Source organism: Gekko japonicus, unplaced genomic scaffold (assembly GCF_001447785.1).
Source record: "Gekko japonicus isolate JY-2015 unplaced genomic scaffold, Gekko_japonicus_V1.1 scaffold98, whole genome shotgun sequence".
Classification (NCBI taxonomy): Eukaryota; Metazoa; Chordata; class Lepidosauria; order Squamata; family Gekkonidae; genus Gekko; species Gekko japonicus.
Window position 1 is genome coordinate 1,082,970 of NW_015164668.1, and position 24,967 is coordinate 1,107,936.

The 24,967-nt window shown below is 45.8% G+C and overlaps 1 protein-coding gene across 1 annotated transcript in view; it reads right to left on the minus strand.

Annotated features, from left to right (window-relative positions):
* The window catches only part of CAMTA1 (calmodulin binding transcription activator 1), an 890,421-nt gene that overhangs the window by 81,728 nt on the left and 783,726 nt on the right, over positions 1-24,967 (minus strand). Inside the window, exon 6 of the mRNA XM_015409145.1 lies at positions 4,785-4,938. Coding sequence (XP_015264631.1) covers positions 4,785-4,938 — 154 coding nt within the window. The remainder of the gene's footprint in view (positions 1-4,784; positions 4,939-24,967) is intronic.

The following is a 24,967-nucleotide window of genomic DNA, read 5'->3' on the forward strand; positions in this document are numbered from 1 at the left end:
ACGGCCTGCAGTTTGCAAGATCTCTCACACAGAGAGAGAGAGAGAGAAAAAGCGCGCATGCGTCAGCCTTCAGTCTCATTTCCAACTGAAGATCAAGTCCCTATACTTGCTCATCTTCTTCTCATGATTCTTATGGGTCTTTCCCAACCCCTCTTTTCTCTAGCCCTGCCTCTCCCCCACTCAGCTGTCTCCCTCACTGTCAAAATGCCCACTGCAAGCTCCTCAGGGCAGGGCCTGCATTCCCCCCGCCCCGCTTATGCTGCTCTACAAAGGGCCAGGCACTACTCCATACTGAGTAGAAATAATGGCTTGCTTTATAATGGGAGGCTTCTGTTTGTTTGCTCGTTAACGTAATCCAGCCTCTTGTCTTCTATAGGTCAAAGGCACCTGCAGCAAGCCTTGGAGAGGGGGAGAGAGAGAGAGGAGAGAGAGAGAGAGAGAGAGAGAGAGAGAGAGAGAGAGAGAGAGAGAGAGAGAGAGGTTTCCCCCAATGAAAGTTTCTTTCTCCAGCCTGAAAGAAAAGCCATTCCAAGAGAGGCTATAAATCCCCCTTGAATCCGTCCCTGAGGAGGTGGCATATGGGCTTGGTAATTAAGTGGCTGGCAGAGAGGTGCAGCCGGGTCCCTGCCGTAAGAGAGCTATTTTGAAAGCTCGGACTCAAAGGGGAGAAAGAAAGAAGGCAAAGCTCACCTGTTCACCTTGCCTTTCAAAGGTCTGGAGGAATAAAAGTCATAATAATGAAAAAATACCAGAGCTGCATTATGCAACAAGTATTTTTTTAAAAGGAGATTGGGGGGGGGGCACAAAGAAGAGATACAAGAGCCTCTAGCGTAAAGGCGCGCCTGGACTAGGCCAGGCACCACACTCAGATTCAATCACTGACTAATCTCCTTCAGGGCAGAGAAATTTGGAAACATCAGGAAATCAAACTGTGAAGCCTGCGATAGAATGTGATTTATGTGAAAAATGTGAGGCGGCTAATGTGCTTGGCTTCAGGATTTAGCAGCATGCTCCGCTTGGAACCCAATCTGAGGCCTGCCTGGCGAGGAGCACTCCTGGCACTCCCCAAACGTGCTCAGCCAAGCGCCACGCATTTCCCAAATTCCGATCCGAATCTAAAGCGCCCCCCCACCCCGGCCCTGCAATCCCACTTTAAACTCTGAGCTGCATTTCCAAGGAAGCCTTTCCCAGGATGTGCATCTATAAACAGGGACGTGTGCATGCATAAGCAGGCTGAATAATTGGGCAGAACTTTGCGCTTCCCTCCCAAGGCATAAAAGAGATTTACGGCTGGTTTGGTGTCGTTCTCCCGTCGTTTTCCTGACGCACTGCAGATTTTCAAACCTGCTGCCACCTTCTCCTTCCGTGCTACATCGCAGGCTTTGGACTAGTATCAGTGATGCCCTCAAAAAGTTTCAGAGCAGTTTCTCCCTCCCATGGGGGTGATTTGGCCCATCTGCCTAAGGTCAGGGCCGTGTGTGTTGGCATGAAGCAAGAAAGGACTGTTGTTTTTTTCTGCATAGCCACAGCCATGCTTGTGCTGTGGACCTGCACCAGGAGCAGGAAGAGTGCAAAAGGCATGTCTGAGCCCTGAGCATCTCAGCTACTGTTTCTATTCAGAAAAACAAGGCTGAGAAAAGACGTGCAGACAATGCCAGGAACAGCAATTCTATGAGGGACTGGAGCAAACCAGAGAGAACGCAGCAAGGCCTAGGAAGAAGCCAGGGAGATACGGCAGACCAGGGAATCACTCTGTGGGCCACTTTTGGCTCAGGTACCTAGCAAACAGTACTGCAGTGGCTCAAGTGGTTAAGACACTGAACTGCAGGCTGTGGAAGGTCAGTAGTTCAGCAGTTCGAGACCCGGGTGCCGCAAGAAGGAGTGAGCTCCCGTCTCTAGGTCCAGCTCCTGCCAATCTAGCAGTTCGAAAGCAAGAAATTGCAAGTAGATAAATAGGGACCACTTTGGTGGGAAGGTAACAGCGTTCCGTGCGCCTTGGGGTTTAGTCATGCCGGCCACATGACCACGGAAATGTCTTCGGACAGCGCTGGCTCTTCGGCTTTGAAACGGAGATGAGCACCGCAACCCTAGAGTCGGATTTGACTGGCTTTCGAGCAAGGGAGCCTTTACCTTTACCTAGCAAACAATACTTGGGCCATTGTAGCTGCCCTTACTGGGGACCTGTCGGGGACGCCCCCTTTGCTACCCTTCTCCCAGAACAGTCTCATCAACCACGTGTGTCATATCCATTCCAGCACTTTCCCTAACAGGTGTTTCCCAGCTTTTTACATCAATGCTGTCCCTCCAGCAGGCCCGGAGTCAACATATCCTGAGGTGGGGCATCTGCCAGGGCCTAGAGCGTCTGGGAGGGTCCACTGCCACCAGTTCCTACCCCACACCTCCTCTGCTACCTACCTGCGTGCCCTTCCCCGATGGCTTCTTTGGACGTGGTCCTTGACACCTGGGCTGCCCAGCATCACTACAAGTGACCGTGTAGATGATGCCAGCCGTGCTCCTGATGGTCACAGCAGTGGCACTCCCAGCCACACACACCACCCAGGGCTGGTGAGGAAAGGGCATGCAGGGGGCTCATGTGCACAGGCAGAATGGGAGGTGTGAGCGGGGTCCTGATGGTGATGGTGAGGTGGTGAGGGCTGGGTACTCTCTGCCCAGGGCCCCTCAAAACCTGGAACTGGTCTTAGGATCAGGAAAAAGAAGACCCATGGCAGAAGGGGAGTGGGCCATGCCTGGAGCCAAGAGGTAGCAGAGCAGCTTTTCAGACCTCACTAGTGGGTACCAGACAGAATTCCAGATTACTAAATAGGACAATTTACAACTGTGATTCCCCCACCCCTCAGAACAGTTCTCAGGAGTCCACCAGGAAGAGCAGATCTGTACAGATGGATACCCCTTCCTGTGAGCTTTGTTGATGGGCTCGCCTGCCTCTGCTTGGTTCTACCGGGCAAAGCAGCCACTGTCCTCCCCAGCAGCCCCAGCGCGATCCAGAGCCCCTCGCAGAAGGTATCCCTCTACGCCCCAGCAATCCTCTTTCCTAGGCTCCAAGCAGTCAGCCCCAGAACTCATTTTGCAAACATAGTTGTGAGCCCAGCAGGAGTAATGGAGCAGCAATATCCTGGGAACCGGGATCGCAAGGACAGCATTGCTTTCAGACTAAATTGACCAATGAAAATGAGGTGCAAATTGCAGGGGGGGGGGAGGAGATTCGTCTCTGGCCCAACTCCACTGGGGGTCTACAGAGCTGCAGTCAAGGAAGGGTCTGGCCTGGCTGATTCTCAGCACGGCTTTGCCCAACAGAATGGGAGATTTCTCCAATTGCCGGCCTCTTTTGCATTCCATAGCCCGTTCCTGCCAAGAGGGATGCCTCGCTGCTCAAATGATGCGCGGTTCAATACGGCCGCTATCTGTATGCAACAGCGAGTGGCTCTGGAATGATCTGCACACTTCAAGCAGCAGGCAGTCTTGAGAGAGAAAGATGGGGCTGAAAGGAGGCAACCCAGCCGGGCGGGGCGGCAAGGAAAGTGGAAGAGGCGGGTGACAAGCTGACCGGTTTGTGGCTTACAATGGAACGTTTGTCATGGCAACAAGTTAAAACTTACAGCGCAGGCAGACAAATGCCTGCCAGATCAATTTTTTTTAAAAAATGACTTCTGGGCAGAAACGGAGGCAAGCCCTGGGACGCCAGGAGCACAGCAGGTACGTGTACACATTGACTCGTCACATGTGATTATCCCTCAGGCTACCTCACTGACTTTGCGCACTGAGCTACGCTTGTTACAAACCGTGAAACGGGCCGGCATGCTTACTGTGCCTGCCAAAGGCACAGATAGACTTACCTTAAAGCCAGACTGTACAGGACAACGGGAGGTCCATGCTCAGAGATCCCAAGCATTTTCCCCCCCTTTTCTAAATAGCAGCGGTGTGGAGACCTGATTCAGACGGGGGGGGGGGGGGGGGGGGAAGAGGGGATTCTTTCTCTCTGTGCTGTTTCTATACAGCCTCTCTGGATTTGTCAAAGAAGCACACGGCAGCTTCATGGGGGCCATTTCAGAATGATGGGGAGTTTAACTTGCATTTCCTCCTCCTCCCCATGTGCCATGGTCCTGACCAGTGTTCCCTCTAAGCTCAGTTAGTACGACCTAGCTCACAGTTTTTTAGCCTCCGGCTCACACATTTTTGTCTTACCTCAGGAAGGAGGGCTCCAGAGCAAACTAATATATCCAGTAGCCAAATCGCTCACTCACAACTTTAACGCCAGTAGCTCACAAAGTAGAATTTTTGCTCACAAGACTCCACAGCTTAGAGGGAGCATTGGTCCTAACCCAAAGTGGGTCCCTGTCCACTGCTATTGAGGAAGGAAGGAAGGAAGGAAGGAAGGAAGGAAGGAAGGAAGGAAGGAAGGAAGGAAGGAAGGAAATCCAACTGCAGAACTCTAAGTGTCTTGAGCAGTTCGATCCAAACAATAAAAGGTGATAAGTACGATTTCACTGCTGTATAGGCATTATGAAGGAAGAACCACTACAAAAGCTCTTAAAATACACAGCCTCAGTATATTCAATAGCCTTGACACCCAACCACAGTTCCCCCTCCCCCCAAACTAGACCTTAGTCTGCACTCCTCAGGGAGCTCTGTGTAATCTTTCTTTTGCAAATCTTGTCCACCGGTTCCTGAAAGACACACCAGCTGCATCCAGCTGCAGACTCTGACAGCCAGAGGCCAACACCCTCCCATCCCATCGCCCCCATGTCCTAGCCCAGCATACTCACACATTGGTTTCAGCTGGCCAATCAGCTCCTCTTTTGTCCATTTGGCCCACTCTTTCTTGTCGGTGTTTATGGAGCAAAGGATGGGGCCGCACGGCTTCCCACAGTCCTCTATGGCGGGTACATTCAAGTAGTGCACCAGCACGATGTCAGGGTTCTAAAGGGAGAATGGCAGAACAGGCAGCGTTGTCAGCATCAATGCATTACTCTTGCTATAATTACTATTATGAAGAATGATAACAACTTATTATTTACATATAGCCTTCTAGTCAGGAAAAGCTCACAAGAAGGTTTGCAAATTGGGGAAAAAGACAATGGGACTAAACAACAGCAGAGGTGTAGGTAGGGAAGGGGCTAGGGCTCAGGGCTTGAGCACCAGCTTTCCCAGGCTCAGTCCCAGCATCTCCATGTAAAAGGCTCAGGTGATGGGAAAGACCTCCGCCCAAGACCCCGGAGAGCTGCTGCCAGCTAGAGCAGACAAGACTGACCTTGACCGACCAAGGATACAAGACAGTTTGATGGGTTCAGCTCCAGGCATGCATGCCAGGCCTCTTTGCTCAGCGCATGGGGCTGTTTCTTTGTCGCCAAAGGGACCGAGGAGAGCCCCTGTGGCACTGGCAGTGTCGCTGAGCGTCAGTTTGCTACCAAGGTTGCCAACTCTGGCTTGGGGAATTGCTGCAGATTTGGAAGTGGTTGTCTGGGAAGGGGAGAGAGTTCAGTGGGGATATGATGGCATCGAGTCTGCCCTCCAAAGCTGCCACCTCCTCCAGGGGGAACTGATCTCTGTAGTCTCGAGATCAGTGGTAATTTTGGGAGAACTCCAGGGCCCGCCTTGAGTTTGCTAACCCTGCTTGCTCCTAGTGCACCTGGCCAAGTATAATCCTTGTCTGTCCCCCCCACCTCCAGTTTGTTTGCCGATATGCAAATAACTTCATAATTTGGCGCTGTGGGTTTTGTTGGCACTCAGGCCAAAAAAGGATTGCCTACGTGTACGCTAGTGCCACCCTATTATTTATCCTAGCCTTCCCAAACTGCAACCCACCTGCTTGATGATTAAAAGCCCCGTCAAAATGGTCAGAGTTCAACCTCCACAAAGGCACAGCAGCAGCCTGAGGAAGCAGTCTCAGAAGTCCCGAACTGTCGGAGCCACAATTTGAGATTGACAGTAGTCACTATATAGATTGATAGGTCTTAAAAACTTACATCCCACAATCCACAGCCAATGCAGGCTCTTGGGATGGCTTATAAAACACAAGATTCGTATATTGTTAAATCTGCCCGCATGCACTTTTACAGTGCAATCCTATGCACTGCATGAACTTCTACAGTGCGATCCTAGGCAGAGCTAAACCCTTCTAAGACAACTGAGGGCTTAGAAGAGTGTGATTCGGTTTAGGACTACACAATTCCTGATTTCTGCTTGTGACACATTTCAGTCTGGACTGTGTTGGCCCCACTATCCTTCACATTGCCAGACTCCACCCTACTTGCATCTGTGAAACATGGGAGGGTGTGTGTAAGGCTCATGCTCATCAGATTCTTTTCATCAGGTCTGGTTTAACATTTTAGTTTTGATGCTTGAAAGCACCAGGGAAGAGTGGCTTTCCACAGTGAACTAGTTCCAGGGAGAAAGGGGAGGATAACCCAGGACAGCTTTAAAGGGGATTACACATGAAATTGCCTTACTAATTACTAATAGACCCCAGGACTATTAAGGTCAGTATTGTCTACTCTGACTGGCAGCAGCTCTCAAATGTCATCTTTCAAGTGACATCTTTCAAAGCACCCATTACCTGATCCTTTTAATTGAAGATGCTGGGGATTGAACCTAGGACCTTCTGCATGTAATGCTCTACCACTGATCCATGGCCCCTCCCATATCTGGAAGGAGCTCCTTGTCAATCCAGACCTCACAGAATTCCAAGGTGTGGGATGAAAAACATCAGGCCACCAAAACATTGAAAAAGATAACAGTTCCCAGAGATCTGGGTTAGCTTTGCATGTAATACTACAAACAGTAGCCTGAGGGGAACCTCCACATTCAGAGGCAATAAAGCACTGAATTCCAGAGCCAGGAGGCAACATCAGAGCAAGGTCTTGGCCTCTATACCCTGTTGTTGGCCCTCCAGAGGAACTGGTTGGCCACTGTGTGAGACAGGATGATGGACTAGATGGACCATTGGTTTGATCTAGCTGGGCTCTTCTTATGTACTTAATAAGTGATTCTGCACAGCATAGCCATTCATTTTGATTCTAATCATCTATGTCTTCTGATAGGTTTGTAATTTGGGAATATGTGCATTCTCTGAAACTCAGGAATATTTGGCTTGGTATAATATATTCAGTCATGTTTGTTTTTTATAACATTTAATTAAATTCTGGAGAGAGTGAAATGTTAACCAGTAATGCAACACTATAAAGCCTGTGCCATTTATTCTTGGTATGTTTATAGCTTGAAAGCAAATGGCAGCATTAGAAAAACCTTTGTCCAACTTGGCTAATATGCAGTATTTAATCCCAGTTTGTTACACTGTTTAATTGATTTCAAGATTATGTGGAATACTGAAAACTTTGCCTGATCTCAGAAGTTTCAAATGATCTCTGTGGTGCGTTTACTATCAGGAACAGTTTATCTATTTATCTTTTTAAAATATTTATAAACCCGCCTTTCTTCTCGCACAGCTTGAAATATTTGCAGTATTTGAAAACTTTAGGAATATCCATCTTATGTGTAACACATACATTTTTCTATTAGGCCATAAGATTTTATTAGATTTAGAAGTATATCCAATAAGGAGCAAATGCAATGTGAGATATGTAATACCCACAATATTGAATGTACCCCTGAATGTTAACAATATTAGAGTATGCAAAATAGCAAGTAGTTTTAGACGCCTTCAAACCGTGGCAAGATCTACATTGTCATAATACTTAATCAAATGTAGTTGACTGTGAAATATAAATAAGTTATTTATTTACAGAGAAAATCTGTATGCTGCCTCTCCCAAGACCTTCTTCAGGTGACTAACCAAGTAACAACAAATTCAGAACTCAACAAAGCAGTGCAGTCAACTGTCCCCCCAGCAATAAAACCTTTCCAATCTACCAGCCATAGAATGACCATCCAATGAAAGCAGCATAAAACAGTCGAGAAAGAGCCTACAAGCTGCTTGAAAATAACCTCAAGAGTCATACAAAATGGAAATATTAGATAAATGGTTAAATATTGCACAAAGCTTTGTTTCACATAAGGAACATACTGGCATGGAGTCATTAAATAAGTTGAAAGATCTGGAGATTCCCACTTGGGCTAAAGATGGTGGAAGATCCACAACCAGATCTTAAGGACATATTTCCTTTGTAAACAGCAGCAATGAGAGGCTCTAACTGGGATCAGAAGCCCCAAGATGGGGTGGATGGGTGATTCTTTCTCACATTTGGTCTTTTCTCCATCTCAAACAAGCCCCCCCCGCTTCTCTTTGCCCAAATGGGAGAAGCATACAAGCTCAACCAGGCAATCTGTATGTGGGCATGAGTGCTGTATGCTGAATTGCTCGTGATGGATAAACCCCTTTTTCAATATGTTTTGAGACTCCAGCTTGCAATAAGCTAAAACTGGTCCCACGATATCTGTGACAGCAGGTGGATGAGTCACCTTGCAGGAGATAGCCAGCATACCCTTAACTCTCTTGTTAAATGCAGCACAGGATAAAACATCTAGCAAAATGGCAATAAAGGAGAAGCGTTTTGCTTCTGCAGGCAGTTATTCCTTTCCTGACCTACTGGCCTTAAGCAATTACTGCCTCAATTGGAAGGGGCAGCTTCAAAGCCAGCGATCCCTCTGGCCGGTTCTAACTTTCCAAGTGATGGCAAATCCAGAAGGGCATGACAGAACCCTTTCTCCAACTTTCAGTACAACTCAGCTCTAGGCTGTTGCAGAAAAATGGGAGGCCCATGTGCCCCTCCCATACATTCTAGCCCCAAGATGGGGTGGATGGGTGATTCGTTCTCACATTTGGTCTTTTCTCCATTCTCAAACAAGCCCCCCCCCCGCTTCTCTTTGCCCCAATGGGAGAAGCATACAAGCTCAACCTGGCAATCTGTATGTGGACATGAGTGCTGTATGCTGAAGTGCTCGTGATGGATAAACCCCTTTTTCAATATGTTTTGAGACTCCAGCTTGCAATAAGCTAAAACTGGTCCCACGATATCTGTGACAGCAGGTGGATGAGTCGCCTTGCAGGAGATAGCCAGCATACCCTTAACTCTCTTGTTAAATGCAGCACAGGATAAAACATCTAGCAAAATGGCAATAAAGGAGAAGCGTTTTGCTTCTGCAGGCAGTTATTCCTTTCCTGACCTACTGGCCTTAAGCAATTACTGCCTCAATTGGAAGGGGCAGCTTCAAAGCCAGCGATCCCTCTGGCTGGTTCTAACTTTCCAAGTGATGGCAAATCCAGAAGGGCATGACAGAACCCTTTCTCCAACTTTCAGTACAACTCAGCTCTAGGCTGTTGCAGAAAAATGGGAGGCCCATGTGCCCCTCCCATACATTCCCACACAGTCCACCCCATCCAGTCAAAGAATGCAGCTCAAACTGGAGAAATGTTCCTTAGTTGAAACAGAGCCTGCTAGGGTGGACAATGACATTGGTCATGTGAGAGGCACTTGAAATACTGTGACCACCTGATCTAAAGTGTTGTAAGTCACTGCAAGACCCTCTGGGTGAGTAGCGATTTAAAAAAAAATCAAATGAATGAGTGAGTGAGTGAATGAATGTCCATTTTACAGCACAGGTTGTGGTCCCAGAGAGAGAACTTTAGGATTCTGTCCTGGTGTATCTTGAAGAAATTTTGGGATTGGGGACTCTATGCTGATGTACCTCCACAGGAACATTGATGAAATGCTGGTGCAACTCTGCCTGTATGTGGTGTGTCTGTGTGCGTTGGGATTGGGGACTACGCTGATGTACCTCCACAGGAACATTGATGAAATGCTGGTGCAACTCTGCCTGTATGTGGTGTGTCTGTGTGTACGTGTGTGTGTGCGCGGGGGCAACTCAAGAAAACAGCAGGGCTCAAAATAGTTGCTGTTTGCAGGCTGTGCATTGTAAGATGCTGCAATCATCCAGGAAGATGCCCATGGTCTCTTCTTTAATAAAGAAACAGTCACATTATTCAGGAGAAATGAATGAAGAAACACAAGGCCTATCAGAATCCTTCACAGCAGTTCCTCTAGTAAGCTTATTTAGAGACATGAGTAAAACCTTGACTGGAACTACTCCAGATGCTAGTATCCTGGAACTAAACATCTAAACATCACATGAGTGACATAAAGGATTTGCAATCCCCCCTCCATCGTGGGGCTTGTTGCATGTGCCTGCCCCCTGGGCTCTTTACTGCTGGAGCTCCGCTCCTGTGCGCTCCTGCAGGAAATGACCCCTGCATGTGCCCCATACATTTCCACACAGTCCACCCCATCCAGTCAAAGAATGCAGCTCAAACTGGAGAAATGTTCCTTAGTTGAAACAGAGCCTGCTAGGGTGGACAATGACATTGGTCATGTGAGAGGCACTTGAAATACTGTGACCACCTGATCTAAAGTGTTATAAGTCACTGCAAGACCCTCTGGGTGAGTAGCGATTAAAAAAAATAAATCAAATGAATGAATGAGTGAATGAATGTCCTTTTTACAGCACAGGTTGTGGTCCCAGAGGGAGAACTTTAGGATTCTGTCCTGGTGTATCTTGAAGATATTTTGGGATTGGGGACTACGCTGATGTACCTCCACAGGAACATTGATGAAATGCTGGTGCAACTCTGCCTGTATGTGGTGTGTCTGTGTGCGGGGGCAACTCAAGAAGGCAGCAGGGCTCAAAATAGTTGCTGTTTGCAGGCTGTGCATTGTAAGATGCTGCAATCATCCAGGAAGATGCCCATGGTCTCTTCTTTAATAAAGAAACAGTCACATTATTCAGGAGAAATGAATGAAGAAACACAAGGCCTATCAGAATCCTTCACAGCAGTTCCTCTAGTAAGCTTATTTAGAGACATGAGTAAAACCTTGACTGGAACTACTCCAGATGCTAGTATCCTGGAACTAAACATCTAAACATCACATGAGTGACATAAAGGATTTGCAATCCCCCCTCCATCTGCAGTGTTTTTATTGGCTGCCTAGTGGGACTCACTACTGAGGGCACTATGTTGACTTTGCATCTTCCAAGATGTGAATGTGTGTGTGTGTGTGTGTGTGTGTGTGTGTGTGTAAGAGCATGGTGGCAATGCCGGCACCACTGGAGGTGAGGCATGTTGGCATTTCTGTGTGTGGACTGGCTTCTTCTATGCATGTCTAAAGTAGAACATGACGTTTGTATTTTGCTGGCAGTCTTGCTACAGACTTTGTCCAACTGTACTGCTCACCAGTTTCAATGAAGTTTTAGTCTTACATGGCACTTGCCAATGCCTGGATGTCTGATTTAATTATGCCATGGTATTCATTAGCAATATGTGCTAATTATGGGTGTTGTACGGGGCAGAGTTCTTCCTAATTCAATATTGGATTAAGTTTTGGAAATACTAACAAAAAATGAAATTTTAAAAATTTGCTCATTGCAGGGCTGTGTTTGCTGCACAAAAGTGCCAAATCTGGCTTTCTGAAAGCCTCAGTTTTTACCACAAAAGCCCCCGATGGCTGCAAAATTATGCTTGAACATATGTGGCAGAGACTGACCGACTGACCGACTGACCAAAGCAAGCAAAGTGGTTCAGGGCAGGGGTTTGGTGCCCTCTGTGGTTGCTTGTCTCCCGCCACACCACCAGCAAAATCAGGACAAATTATGCAGAATGGTAGAAGATCCAGAATTCAGTCAAACTAGAGAAACTCTAGAAATGTGCTTGATCAGCATATTTAATTCCGATTGCCTGAACACAGAACCACCATTGCTTTTTTAGCAGGTAGTACACAAGACAGTGCTCTACCCGAGTACAAATGCAGGGAGGCTCAGAATTTGCCAAAGCTGCTCTCAGGCAACTAAATATTGTTGTCTGTAGATTTGGGTTCAGTAGAAGCTTGTCTTGTGACAAGAGGAAGATGGCCTAACGCCAACCTTACCTGTAGCTGACTGTAGCAATTGGGAGTTGTTGGGTTTGCAAGTGTCAGTCTGGTCTGTCCCAGGTAAAACAGGTGTTGCTCTATACTTTGTTAGCAACGGATCCAGGGGCATTCCAACACGTTTTATGGCCAGGAAGCAAACCACTGTGTCACTTAGAAAAACCTTTGTGAAGTTGTGGGATATATTCTGTAAGAAATGATGGCTTCCTTTCCCCATTTTCTGGATAAAGTGCTTTGCAGAAAGCACTTATAAAATCAACTGTCTTTGTCCAGATGTGCACCTGCAATTTTGATCTTCCACAAGGAGGCGATTGAGCATTGTGTCGGCTGCGTTAGGCCCTATGCCAGAAGTCAATGAGCCGTATCCCAACACAGCCAAACAGACACTGAAATCCTCATGGAACTGTCCAACCACAAAGCCTTTCCAGCAAACTTTCCAAGGAAGAAAGTTCAATTTGAGTGTTTATTACGGGTTAGATAAATGAATAATCTTAAGAACAACAAGACGACCAAAAAACAACCCCCATGGTAGATAACACCAAGATTGAAAACTTGATTTCTCTCCCTAAAGTCATTTACTTCTAAATTCACAAACTTTAATGACTGCTCTGGAATTATTTATAAAAATAAATAGGATAATGGTGTAATTAAAACTCTAATGTTCCATTAATGCCGTTAGAGCATGGCTCGGGAGAGGACAGGATATACAAGCTGGCATTTGTTCACGAAAAAGGGAGTCACTTTCCTTGTGGTGGAAGTACCAGAGCAGCAAATAAGCTCCCACGCTAACGAGAAAAATTTACTAATGAATATACGCTGTGAGCCAATTAATTGCTTGTCCTTCAGATGGGCTTAAACACACTTAAGGGGCTTGAGTCAGACAAGGAGCAGGAGAAACTCTGGAGGACCAAAGGACAGTGGTCCATGCAAGGGATAAAAATCTGGGGAGAAACACTCTTCCCCAGTGGCCCTCATAGAAGACTTGGCACTGGCTATCTGTGGGCCCAGAAAGCTTCTCTTGGGCAGCCACAATAAACACAATTTCATTGAATAAAATAATTAATAAATCTGGGTTTCTACGAGCGGATGGGGGCAACCATTTTAAATGAGCCATTCAAAAACAAATGACAAAAAAGGCAGCTTGCAACTCAGAAGCATTTTTTAAAATTAAGTTTTGTATCTCATCTCGGATGAGCCATATGTACGCAAGCATGCACTGGCTACGGTAATGCGCTGGCTATTTTGTGTAGACTGCACCTTCTCATTAGACTCCAAAGGTTCCCAGGCTTATTTTAAAGTTTAGAGTAATAGTTTCGGAGGTAAGCATGAAAATGCTGACGCCCTAGATCAATCTCGTCACATACCAGCCTTGGTAACGTTCAGAACACATAGATTTTAAATGAACAAACTTGCTCCTTTCCAGACTCATACAGCTGAAGGTGAAGCTACTTTATTCAGGCATAGTGTTTTTCTCTGTGTTCACCTTAATTCGTGCACTGAGTGAACAGTATAGGCAGTGTACCGTCTGAGAGATCTTGGTTGCTTATGGCACAGGCACTCTGCAACTATATTTCCTGTAACTCTTTGAGATTTTTTTTGGTCCCAGATTGCTACTGCTGCTACATACATTCCTCCGAATAACATTACTTTCAACAAGTAATCCTAATGAAACAAAGTGCCAGCGAAGTATAGTGGATATACCAGAGGCTGGGAGACCCAGGTTCAAATCCCCACTGTGCCATAGAAGGTCACTGGGTAACTCTAGGCCAGTCATTCTCCCTCAGGCTAACCATCCTTACAGGATTGTTGTTAACATAAGAACATAAGAGAAGCCAATGTTGGATCAGGCCAATGGCCCATCTAGTTCAACACTGTCACACCGTGGCCAAAAATACCAGGTGCCATCAGGAGGTCCAGCAGTGGGGCCAGGACACTAGAAGCCCTCCCACTGTTGCCCCCCCCAAGCACCAAGAATACAGTGCATCACTTGCCCCAGCCTGAGAGTTCCTGTCTATACCTTGTGGCTAATAGCCACTGATGGACCTCTGCTCCATATGCTTATCCAATTCCCTCTTGAAGCTGTCCATACTTGTAGCCACCACCACCTCCTGTTTTCATATATTGTGTTATATATTGTTCATATAAGAGGCGAGGGGGTTGTTATAAGCTGCTTTGCATTCCCATTGGGGAGAAAAGCAGCATATAAACAAACAAACAAATAAAACTTGAGCCCATGCTCAGTGTTTACATCTCCAATCTGCATAGGAAGAGAATGGAGGCAAAAGAGCAAGGGACCCAGGTGTGGATCATTTAGAACCAATCAGTAACCATTGGTAAAACATATCTTGCCAAATACACACACGACTCTTATTCATTGTGTCTTTGATACCACAAAGGCATTCAGTTTTCTACTTGAATTCCCTTTGGTTTCCGCTCATTGCTTGGATGAGTTGATTTCATGGTCCATGCCACCACATGCCCTCTTGATGCTTGCCTTTTCCGGTGTTGGCACCTGTTAGATTCTGGCTGACTCAGACAGTTGAGTGGTAAACAGACTCTGACAGCAGGGTGGTGTGTTCCTCCGGCCTGAAGCACATGGCAATCTAGCTTTTGCTGGAAAAGCACATTTGGACCGTACTGAATCGTAAAATGATTGGAAGCTGGACTATTTCCCTTTTTAAATATTTCAAAAGATGCATGCCACAAGTGTTTTCTTACAGGACTGAAGGTGATTAACATTTTCAGGTACTAATTAAGCAATTCATCCAGTCCAAGGACACAAAGCTAGTGAATTATTCCAAATATGACCCTGAATTACCAAATGTCTGGTTTAAAAGTTTTGTCTTGCATCACCTCCTTAGTAAGGAGACCCATAGTTTGACCTCCTCCATGCTATTTGTCACTGGCAGGGTGCCTGAGAGAGGTGGTACCTGGGCTGCAGCTGTTCTTAAGAAGACACATTTAGTAGGAGCTACAGGGTAGAATGCAGCTGACACTTGGTATGATAGGTGACTCTACCAACTAAAGCAAAGAACTCAAAAGGGTGATGGTGGGTTAAATCCAGCTACTCTTGGAAGACGTTCATGATCTGGATCCATTTTGATTGGGCTTTGGAACAATTTTGGATGCATATTGGCTTGGTCACCTTGCTTGATAACCAGTACTGGGAGACAGACAAGACAGAGTGTCATCCTCTTGATTCTCCTGGATGTCTTGCCTTGTGTTTGATACCACCAACCATGGTAATTCTTCTGGAACACCTTGCAGGGTTGGAGCCAGTGGCTTACTGCTTTATGGTAGCTTCTGCCCTTCCTGGTAGGTAAATCCCAGAAGCTAGTGTGGGAAAGATGATTTTTCATCTCCATGGGGGTCATCACATACTACCCCCCCAGCCCAATTTTATTTCCCCTGCAATTTAACATCTACATGAAACTGTTGGGAGATGTCATCTGGTACAGTGCCATCAGTACACTGGTGACAGCCAGCAGCGTTTCTTCTTTTCATCTGAACCACATGAGTCAGCCAGTCCTGAATAGGTGTCTGGAGATCAGTGGATGAGATGAGAGTGAATACACTGAACCTTTGTCCACACCAAGGCAGAGATAATGATGGTGAGGGATTCAACAAATTGGTTGGCAAGGGAAATGCCTTTTCTGGATGGGATTATGCTTGCCTAGAAGACTCAGATTCATAGCTTGGATGTCCTCCTGAGTCCTACATTACTGCCAGAACCACAGATAATAGTTGCACTCAGGAGTGCCTTTTATCAGCTTTGGCTGATTCACCAACTACACTTGCTACTAGAACGAAAAGATGCTTCTATAAACACTTGTAACATGGTGACTTCTAGATTAGACTGATGCAGGGTGCTCAGGCTAAGTTTCAAGACCGTACAGAAACAGTAAAAAAATGCAATCATTTGGGTTTTGTTGGGGTGGAGGACTGTGAGCAGAAAAATACTCATTACACTGGTGCACTAAAGACCTATGTGCTGGTTTGTACCTCTAAATCCTAAACCGATTGGGCATGAAGTATTTCCAGCGGTACCTATTCCCATATGAGCCTTCCTGCACTTGAAGATTTGCCAGTAAGGCTCTGCTCAGAATCCCACCTGAGGTAGATGCTAGACTTATCAGGGCCTTGTTGGTCATTGCCCCTTTGTTGTAGAATTTGCTTTCCCAAGAGACACATCTTCCTCCTTCTCTGCCTCTTTTTGGATGCAAAGACTTTCTTATTCGGTATTTGGAAGGGATGGTTAGATCTTTTCAAACCTTTCAAACGTTTTTTATAATCAATATATCTAATCCTCAACATGGCCAAATCTGTGGATACTTAAATCCAAAAACTGGAGCCATGAACAGACAAGACAGAATCTGTCTGCAAACCTGAAAAAAGCCCCAGGTTTGCAGAAAAATACAAAATCTTTTTTTAAAAATTAGGGTGTTAATTCCTACCCCCATAACAGAAACAGACCTGTAGTTTTAAGAAACGAAGGCTTAAACTGGGTGAGAGGAGTAAGTTGCTTTGGGTTCTCATTGTGGAGAAATGTGGGGTATAAATGAAGCAAATAAATAATACAGTTGAAGATGGAGGGCAGATAAAAGGTAGGTTGGGAAGAGGGAAGGAAAGAAGGAAGCAGGGAAAGGTGAGGAAATGAGGGTTGCTAATATGAAGGAACCAGGAAATTGTGTGGGGAGAGAATACAAGTGAAAGCGATATGCCTTTCACAAGGAGAAATTAAATCAGAAGAGTTTTCAGCTAAACATTAGGAAGAACTTCCTGACAGTTAGAGCGGCTCAGTGGAACAGGCTTCCTCGGGAGGTAGTGGGCTCTCCTTCTTTGGAGGTTTTCAAACAGAGGCTAGATGGCCCATCTGACAGCAATGCTGATTCTGTAAACTTAGGCAGATCATGAGAAGGGAGGGCAGGAAGGGTTGCCTCAGTGCTTAGTTCCTGTGGCCCTTTCTTACACACCCAGGGACATGCTGATCACTACTTTGGGATCAGGAAGACATTTTTCTCCAGACCAGTTTGGCTGTAGTTCCTGGAAGTTTTTTGTCATCTTCAGGACATGGAACAGCAGTCACTGGGGGTGTGGAGGGGGAAGTATTTATGAATTTCCTGCATTGTGCAGGGGGTTGGACTAGATGACCCTGGGGTCCCTTCCAACTCTATGATTCTATGATTCTAAGTCCTTGCAAATTGAGCTGGCACAGCAGCTGGCAACATGCAAATAGGCCATAGTCTTCCCGGGTAGAGGCTGCCAAGGGGAGGGAAGAAGGGAATGCTAAAGAAGGAGACAGATAATGGTAGGTTGGCTGGTGGGTGGGAAGGAGAGAAGGGGAGATGAGATAGAGCTTTAAAGGAAAGAGAAAATAGTGGGGGAGAGGAATATAAGATGTCCCCCACTAGTTCTTGTGGGTGCCCCTTGTATTACTGATTGAAGAGATCTGAGAATTGTCCTATGGTGCCCATTAAAAAAGAGGTTGCTTTAAAAAAATCGTATCTGTGAAATATACACATAAGACTGTACACAATGAAAGAACTGAGTTCTAATGTTTGATGAACAAAGTACAGTTCTTCACACTGAAAGAGTTTTATTATGCAACTGATTATGGTTTCATTTTGATTTTAAATTATGAACATGGTTAAAACGTAGAATAGAGCCAATACAACTCTTCTCTAAAACCAAAGGTTTCCTTTTCATTTAAAAATCAAAACCAACCTGTTACCTCCCTCTGTTGCCCTTCTGACATACCTTGAGCACAACTGGAAATCTGAACAGGAGAAACTTGCCATACCAGGAGGAGAAAAGCTGCATCTGCCGAAATTCTCTCTTTTGCACATTTGCTAACCTTACAGCAACTTGTCATCAAAGGTCACCTATCCACGGATTAAGTCCTTTTGGTCCCATGTCCTCTGTGGTGTCTCTCAAGTTGGAGCAGACCTTCTTTCCTTACTGCCACAGGCACCAAAAGAGAAAGGTCAAGGGGGAGGAGGTGGAAGGGAAAGGGGTTTTTTTTTTTCCTGCAATCTAAACAAGAGGGCAGAAGAGGGCATTCCAACAGGGCCAGTTTTGTTCAGCCTCTAGAGTCAGGAGAAAAAACTCCTCCCCTTTCTGCACAGCAATGAAAGGAAAAAAGGAGCCCTCCTATCCTCCATTTGCATCTAGTCACCTTCCTGATCCAAGCTTTTTCTGCAAGGTCAAAGTGAAAGCAAGTCAGGTTTGATGGATCAGCTCCTCAGTTCTACCTGCTGCAGTGGCCAGCAGACAAGTGTAGAGGCTGGGCGACAACCGACAGGGGCCAAATTTGGACTGGGGCCTCTAGCTGTTGGCTCTTGCCCCAGATTCAGAGTCAGCTGACCCCGGTTCCTGGCTCAGCCCTGACAGCCTTTGACCAGAGCATGTCAGAGGCTCTGAGTCCCTTGTTATACCCTGCCCACTTTTGAAGGACTTTGGAAGGTCTTCTGGAGAGAGTGTTGCTTTGTAACAGAGGATGCTTCTGATACTGAGCAGAGCAAATCATCCCCACATGAGGCCATCAGAGAGAGAGAGAGAGAGACGCAGGCAAAGCAATCGCTAACCCATCGCTTAAATATGATAGTGAGAGTTCCCGAAGGCAAAGAAAAGTTCCTGTCCCCTTGGCTTGCTCCCATTCATTCCACCATAATGGGTGTTATTAGAAATGTATCATATTTATTGTCCTATTATGGTGAATTAATCCTGCCCTAGATGCAGTTATTTTCCAGAGCCCATTGAGGACTTCACCCCAATCAGCTTTTATGATAGCCAAACACATCCTCTGTGTGTATAAGTCTTCTCCTCTCCTCCCAAGGCATTCTTTGCATACAATGCTGCATCTCTGGATCTAAAAACAAGGATCCGAATCGCCTGTCACAGACTTAAGGCTTGGGCAGACAACGATTTCAAAAGTTTGTTAAAAATCAAGCTGGATCAAACCGACACTAAAACCTCGTCCCCAGTGGAAAGCGGAACCCTGAGGACCCAAACTTCACAGATTTGCATGGGCAAAGGTTGTTGGAGAATTCTATTTTCAGATCCCCCCCCCTCCAAACTTTGATTAGATTATTTCTGCAGATTGAATTGTCACCACATGGCCTTGGCCTCTTGGGAGTGGCACCTGAGAGAAATGTTAAGCCAACAGTGTGTGCTCGTGGGTAATTCAAGCATGGGTCTGGTGATAAATTCTAGCTACTTCGTCCCGCAAACTGCCTGCATCCGCTAATTTTGGTAAAGTTATTTGAATGGTACAGTAAGGTAAGTTTAACATAGTCCTCGAACACCTCCTCAAAAAAACAGGTTTTGATATTGAAGATGTGTGCCTGACTCTTCCTGTGTGGGTCTCTCTGTCATTGACTCTCCCTTTCTCTCCTTCCCATGCTCCTATTGAGAACAGATGCCCCACTTTTCCATCCTCCCACTTACTTCCCCAGTGCCCAGTCCCCCGAGCAAACTTCATGTTCCCTTCTCAATCAGTCTGTGACTAGGCGGTGCCATTATCCTAGAGACATCATCTCTGGGCCCTGTTGGGTATAGCACTTTGACAGGGGCCTTTGATGGGAGAAGTACATCACTCTGTTGCATGCCCTGGTAAAGCTCCCCTTTAGAGCACAGCATGGTGTAGTGGTTAGATTAAGGTCGGGGAAACCCAGGTTTGAATTTGCACTCTGCCATGGAAGCTTGCTGGGTTTCCTTGGGCCAGTCACACACCCTCAGTCTCAGCCTAACCCACCTCTCATGGTTGTAGATATAATGAAAAGAAAAAGGGGAGAATGATTTCATAGGCCACTTTGAGTTCACACAAGGGAGAAAACTGGGGCATAAATATCTAAATAGGACCATTATAATCTACTAGGAATAAGGCCCATTGTGGAAATAAATACAACGAGCTCTAGAAAGAGGCTCTGGGAGAGTGCCCCAGCCTTGGGCACTCAGCGTCAATTTGCTGTGGCAACCTCAGCAGGGTATAATGACACAGAACCCACCATTTTCTCCAGAGGAACTGTTCTCTGCTACCTGAAGAGCAGTTGTATTTTTGAGTGATCTCCAGTCCTCCCCTGGAGATTGGCAACAATGGTTCACCAGGAGGAAATGGCTGGTTTGGAGGGTGGAGTCTATGGCATTGTACCTGTCTGAGGTCCAACCCCTCCCTCTCCAGGCTCCACCCCTCAAATCTCCAGGAATTTCCCAACCTGGAGTTGGTAACCCCATCTCCCCCCAGCTTACAATCAACCTACCGTTATCTGCCCCTCTGACTGCAGCTGACTTCTGCCCTCCCTCCTGGAGACCAGTTGTAATTCTGAGTGATCTCCAGCCCTCATCTGGAGATTGGCAACAATGGTTCCCCAGGAAGGAATGGCTGGTTTGGAGGATGGAGTCTATGGCATTGTACCTGTCTGAGGTCCCACCCCTCCTGAAACCTCACCCTCTCCATGCTCCATCCCTCAAATTTCCCAACTTGGAGCTAACAACCTTAGTCAGGACTGACCCCGATAAGTTCCCCACAAAGGTCTGGAAAGGGCTTCATTTCTTTGTCTTTTTACTGACAGAACCAAGCTTGGTTGCCTAGCAACAACCACTGAGGGAAAAGTTAGTCCCACAGGAGCCAAGCAGAAGTGTCTTCCTCAGGAGAGACAGCCGTTTGGCAGTTATTCTGACAGGGAAGAGTGGCTGAGGTGGTAGTGGGTGGGGAAGAGGAGCGAACCCAGCACCCAGCCAATGGCATGCGGTTACCCTTGAGTGGCAGTTGATGGACCAATAGCTGATGGAGCATACTGCATAGCCAATGGGAGAGCTGGAAATGGCCAATACATAAGGGAATAATTATATTAAGATTCTACATAGGACAAGCCTTGAAAACAATTCAGAAATTTCAATAGATTCACAATGCAGCCACCCCATCAATTATTGGGACTGGTTACTTCTAACACCGATTGGTTGTGAATTGCAATGCAAAATCAGTGTGGCATGGATGTGCCTTCAAACAGAAGCCCAACGCTTAGAAAGGTTTGCAGAGGCTGACTGCAGACATTTGGCAGCAAATTTGTTAACTGTAGCAGGAGGAATTTTACTAGCTAAACTTTGGAAGTAAAACCTATTACCATTGATATAACTCTGGAAACATAACATGTTTAACACTAATGCTCATGAGAAAACCGATTCTTTTCAAACACTCATGGGAAGGAATCACTGACACCAGTGAAAAATGTGTGCAACAACGGTAGCTGTTTCTTGGGAGTTAGAATAAGACACAGCCAACGTCAGTCTGGAAGTATTCATTTTGATTGGATTCGATTGCTCAGTCCAGTCAAGAACATGCTTGTTGTTTAATCTCTAAATGTTCTTGGGTTTTCACCTATTTTTATGATGTTGGACTTTATAAATTCTTGTATGCTGCTAATAAAATTGGCTCACAGGTTTAGTTCATAGCACAATGGTTTTGGAGCATTTGACCGTAGTCCCCTCTTTTCCTTATTGCACATTTGAATTACTGTTTCTTTTAAAAGCTTTTTGAAGGAGCATAGCAAAAAAACAGCTATGGGGTGGGGGAAGCATTTTTAATTCTTATTTTTCCCCTCTCCAGGAACACACTAGCATTGATGTGCAATTTAAAAACAATGCCATTTTAAAAAACCCTGCTCCAGTCTTGATTGAAATTATGAGCAAGAGACAGCTTTCCTTGAAGCGCTCGGAGCTGGGTCAATTCCTGCATCGAACCTTTTATTTTCAAACTTTGGTGACCTCGCTACTCATTTATTTTGTTAAAAGAGATCCCAAAAGCTAAGTCTTGGGAAGCAGAATTCTCATTCTGTGATCTTCTGCTGGATCCTGGCAAACCTGGAGTCACGCCTAAAGGTTTGATGCTGCAACTAGAGACAGAGCTGGCCCTGAATCTCTTCTGGAATTTGTGACTGTTATGACAACAGAGCCTCAGAGCAGAACAAGAAAAATGCCAAAGCCAAGAAAGAAAGAAGGAACCCTATTATCTAAGCATTTTCAATACAATTCTGCTGAGAAGGAAACACGGCTTTGTTCCAGAGTCTCTCTTCCCAGAGCTCCAGATGGAGATGGGAGTCCTTTCATTAAGGAATCAACACTAGCAATAAGCCTGCTTTAAAAGAACCAGCTAAGAGGTTCTCACAGGCCAACCAAGATGCTCTTGCACCAATCGCTTTGTTCACTCACACCTTGCCTTTTACCCAGGGTTGCCAACTCTGAGTTAGGAAATTCTGGGAGAGTCAAAGCCTGGGGTTGGAGCTCAGCAGGGGTGTTGTGATGCTATAGACTCCCCCCTCTGAAGCTGCCATTTTCTTCAGGGAAACTGATCTCTATAATCTGGAGATCAGTAGTAATTCTGAGAGAACTCCAGACCCTACATGGAGGTTGGCCACCCTAACCCACCGCTATGGCATGGGTTGGCCAACTCCATGTCTTCGCCCTCGCTATGCTCAGTCGTATCAGTTCAGAATCACAGCCCCGATCATACGGTGTCTCCTATGTTTACTTAATAAAACAAACAGGCAAAAACCACCTGCTTCAACAGCTGTCTTCCCCTGAACTTCCCATATTTAAGGAATAATGTGCGACCTTCCTCCTTTGCAATGGCATCAGAAAGGATTGCCAGTCAGCTTAATGCATCCTGGACTTCAACAGGCTGCTTATCACTGGGTTACTTTGGGCTCCAGCTTTTTAAATGGTCTTCCTTTTTATTATTAATTTTAGCTGACTGTAAACAAATAAAACATATATCACAAGAAAAGGGGGAAGGTTTCTACAGTAAAATGTGTGCATGTAACCACGGAATAATTTATGTAACGCTAAATAACATACTTTCAATCCACTTTCAGTGCATTTTGCAACTGGATTTTACTGTGTGAAATGGCAAAATCCACTTGCAAAGAGGTGCTGAGGTGGATTGAAACTGCATTATTTAGCATGTGTGAAAGCACCCAATATGTGATGTCTCTCTCATTCACTCACTCACACACACCTTTCTGTGATTGCATCTTCCTTCAAATTACTTAAAAGAACTTCCAGAGCATCCTAACACCCCCCAATCATTTTATTTGACTGCCTGTCTGCCAACTTGGCGAGCTATGTGTCTCCCTCGATCTGAAATGTTTGCTCATCATCATGCGATGACTTGTCCCCAGTCCCAACTGCTGCTCACCGGATCAGAAACTTTTTCTTCCCAGTAGGCCTCTGTGTCTTTTAATAGCTCAGTGATGGCCAGAAATTCAACAGGTACGTCTTTCCAAACAACAAAGTTCCCTCTGTTGGATTTCTGCATGTCCTGTTGGAATGTAGGTCCAGTAATTATGGGTATGGGAGGAGGGGGAAATGTTACAAAGAGAGTCTGGTTTAAAACAAGATCTAAACCTAAACAAGCTTTAAACCAACCCCCTTTTGTAACGTATCTCCTGTCCCGCCTGTGGTGTTCTGTTATGAATACTAAAGGATTGATCTAATGAATGAACACCCCAGTGAATGTGATGAAGTCAGTTCTGAATCATGAGAGCTGCGACTGGAATAAGTTTCATGATTCTTTATGAGACCCATTTTATTTTGCTGCTACAGAATGGTATGGCTATCCAGATGATATAATGACGGATGTCTCACTACAGCTATGACATCATGGGGATGCACAATGAACAGCAAAGGATAGGACTTGCAATAATGGGTTTAAATTAAGGGCAGGAAGGTACAGGCTGGATATCAGGGAAAACATTTTTACAGTAAGAGTTGTTCAGCAGTGGAATCGGCTGCCTAGGTAGGTGGTGAGCTCCCCCTTACTGGCAGTCTTTAAGCAGCAGCTAGACAAACTCTTGTCAGGGATGCTCTAGGCTGATCCTGCATTGAGCAGGGGGCTGGACTAGATGGCCTGTCTGGCTCCTTCAAACTCTGTGTTTCTATGAAAACAGTTGTCATTATGTCCTTTTGTATAAGTCCTGATGACATCTGGCCTGACCTCTTTAGGAATCTGGACACTGGAGTAGATGAAGCCAACGTGTTTTCTTTGATAAATATGCAATCATACATCCTTTCCAAACATTTGCATTCTTACTTTCTTAAAAGCACGTTTTTTCCCAAGCTGTATCACTAGGAATGTTTTGGAAAGTTATCAAGGGCTCCTAGAAGAGAAGATCAGCAACAGTGGGCCTGGTTTAAATTGGAATTTTTTAAATCAATCGGCTAAAAGATAGGTGATTAATGAACTACAAATTGATTGAAGGGTGTCCTACCATGGACAGAGACAAAATTAGGCTCTTCCAGTAAGACCAGCAGCAGCTTGCAAAGGGGTGCAGCAGGGAGCAAGGGTCTGCAGCCACTGAGCTATCAGTGGGAGGTCCCAGACCTTTACCAGTGGGACTAGTGGACATTGTGATGTGGCAGAAGCGGCAGCCAGGTGAGCCACTGGTATCGGTAGTTCTACCAGGCAACACTGTACGGTTCTGACCTGCCCCTCTCATGATCTCTCTCATGAGCTCTTCCTGCAAGGGCACAACAAGGCCATCTTTCCCCATGGTTACAGCTCAAAAGCAGTGGACTTTTCCTAATTGCTACACTCTGTTGCAACCTGCCACTGAATCCCAACTTATCTACAATTTCTCCCGAAGGGCTGGTATCCCTCCTACACACCTCCAACTTGCTGAGCATTTTGTGTTTTAATGGACTGCCAATCGGGTGGTTCAGAATTATTTTGATAAACCTGAGGAGGCAGGAGGAGGGCCAGCTCATCATAAATCCCTCCCTGGCACCTTTATGCCTTTACTTATCATCCAAACATTTTACTGGTTTCCCCCAGGCATTTACTAGCCGTGGAGATCTGCTCTATTGGGTTGCACGGGATGGTCATAATGGTGTCACTGAAGCCCAGATATATAGCTGGGGTGGTCACCACACCTCTCAGTAATCACAGGAGCCGAGGCAGAGGGAGAAGAAAGCAAACCAGTACATGGAGCAGACAGGCACCCCAAGGGGACATCTTGTGCGGCACATCTTTTTTTGCTTTTATTCTAAGGATTCTCAGAAACTTATAATGTGTTAAATCC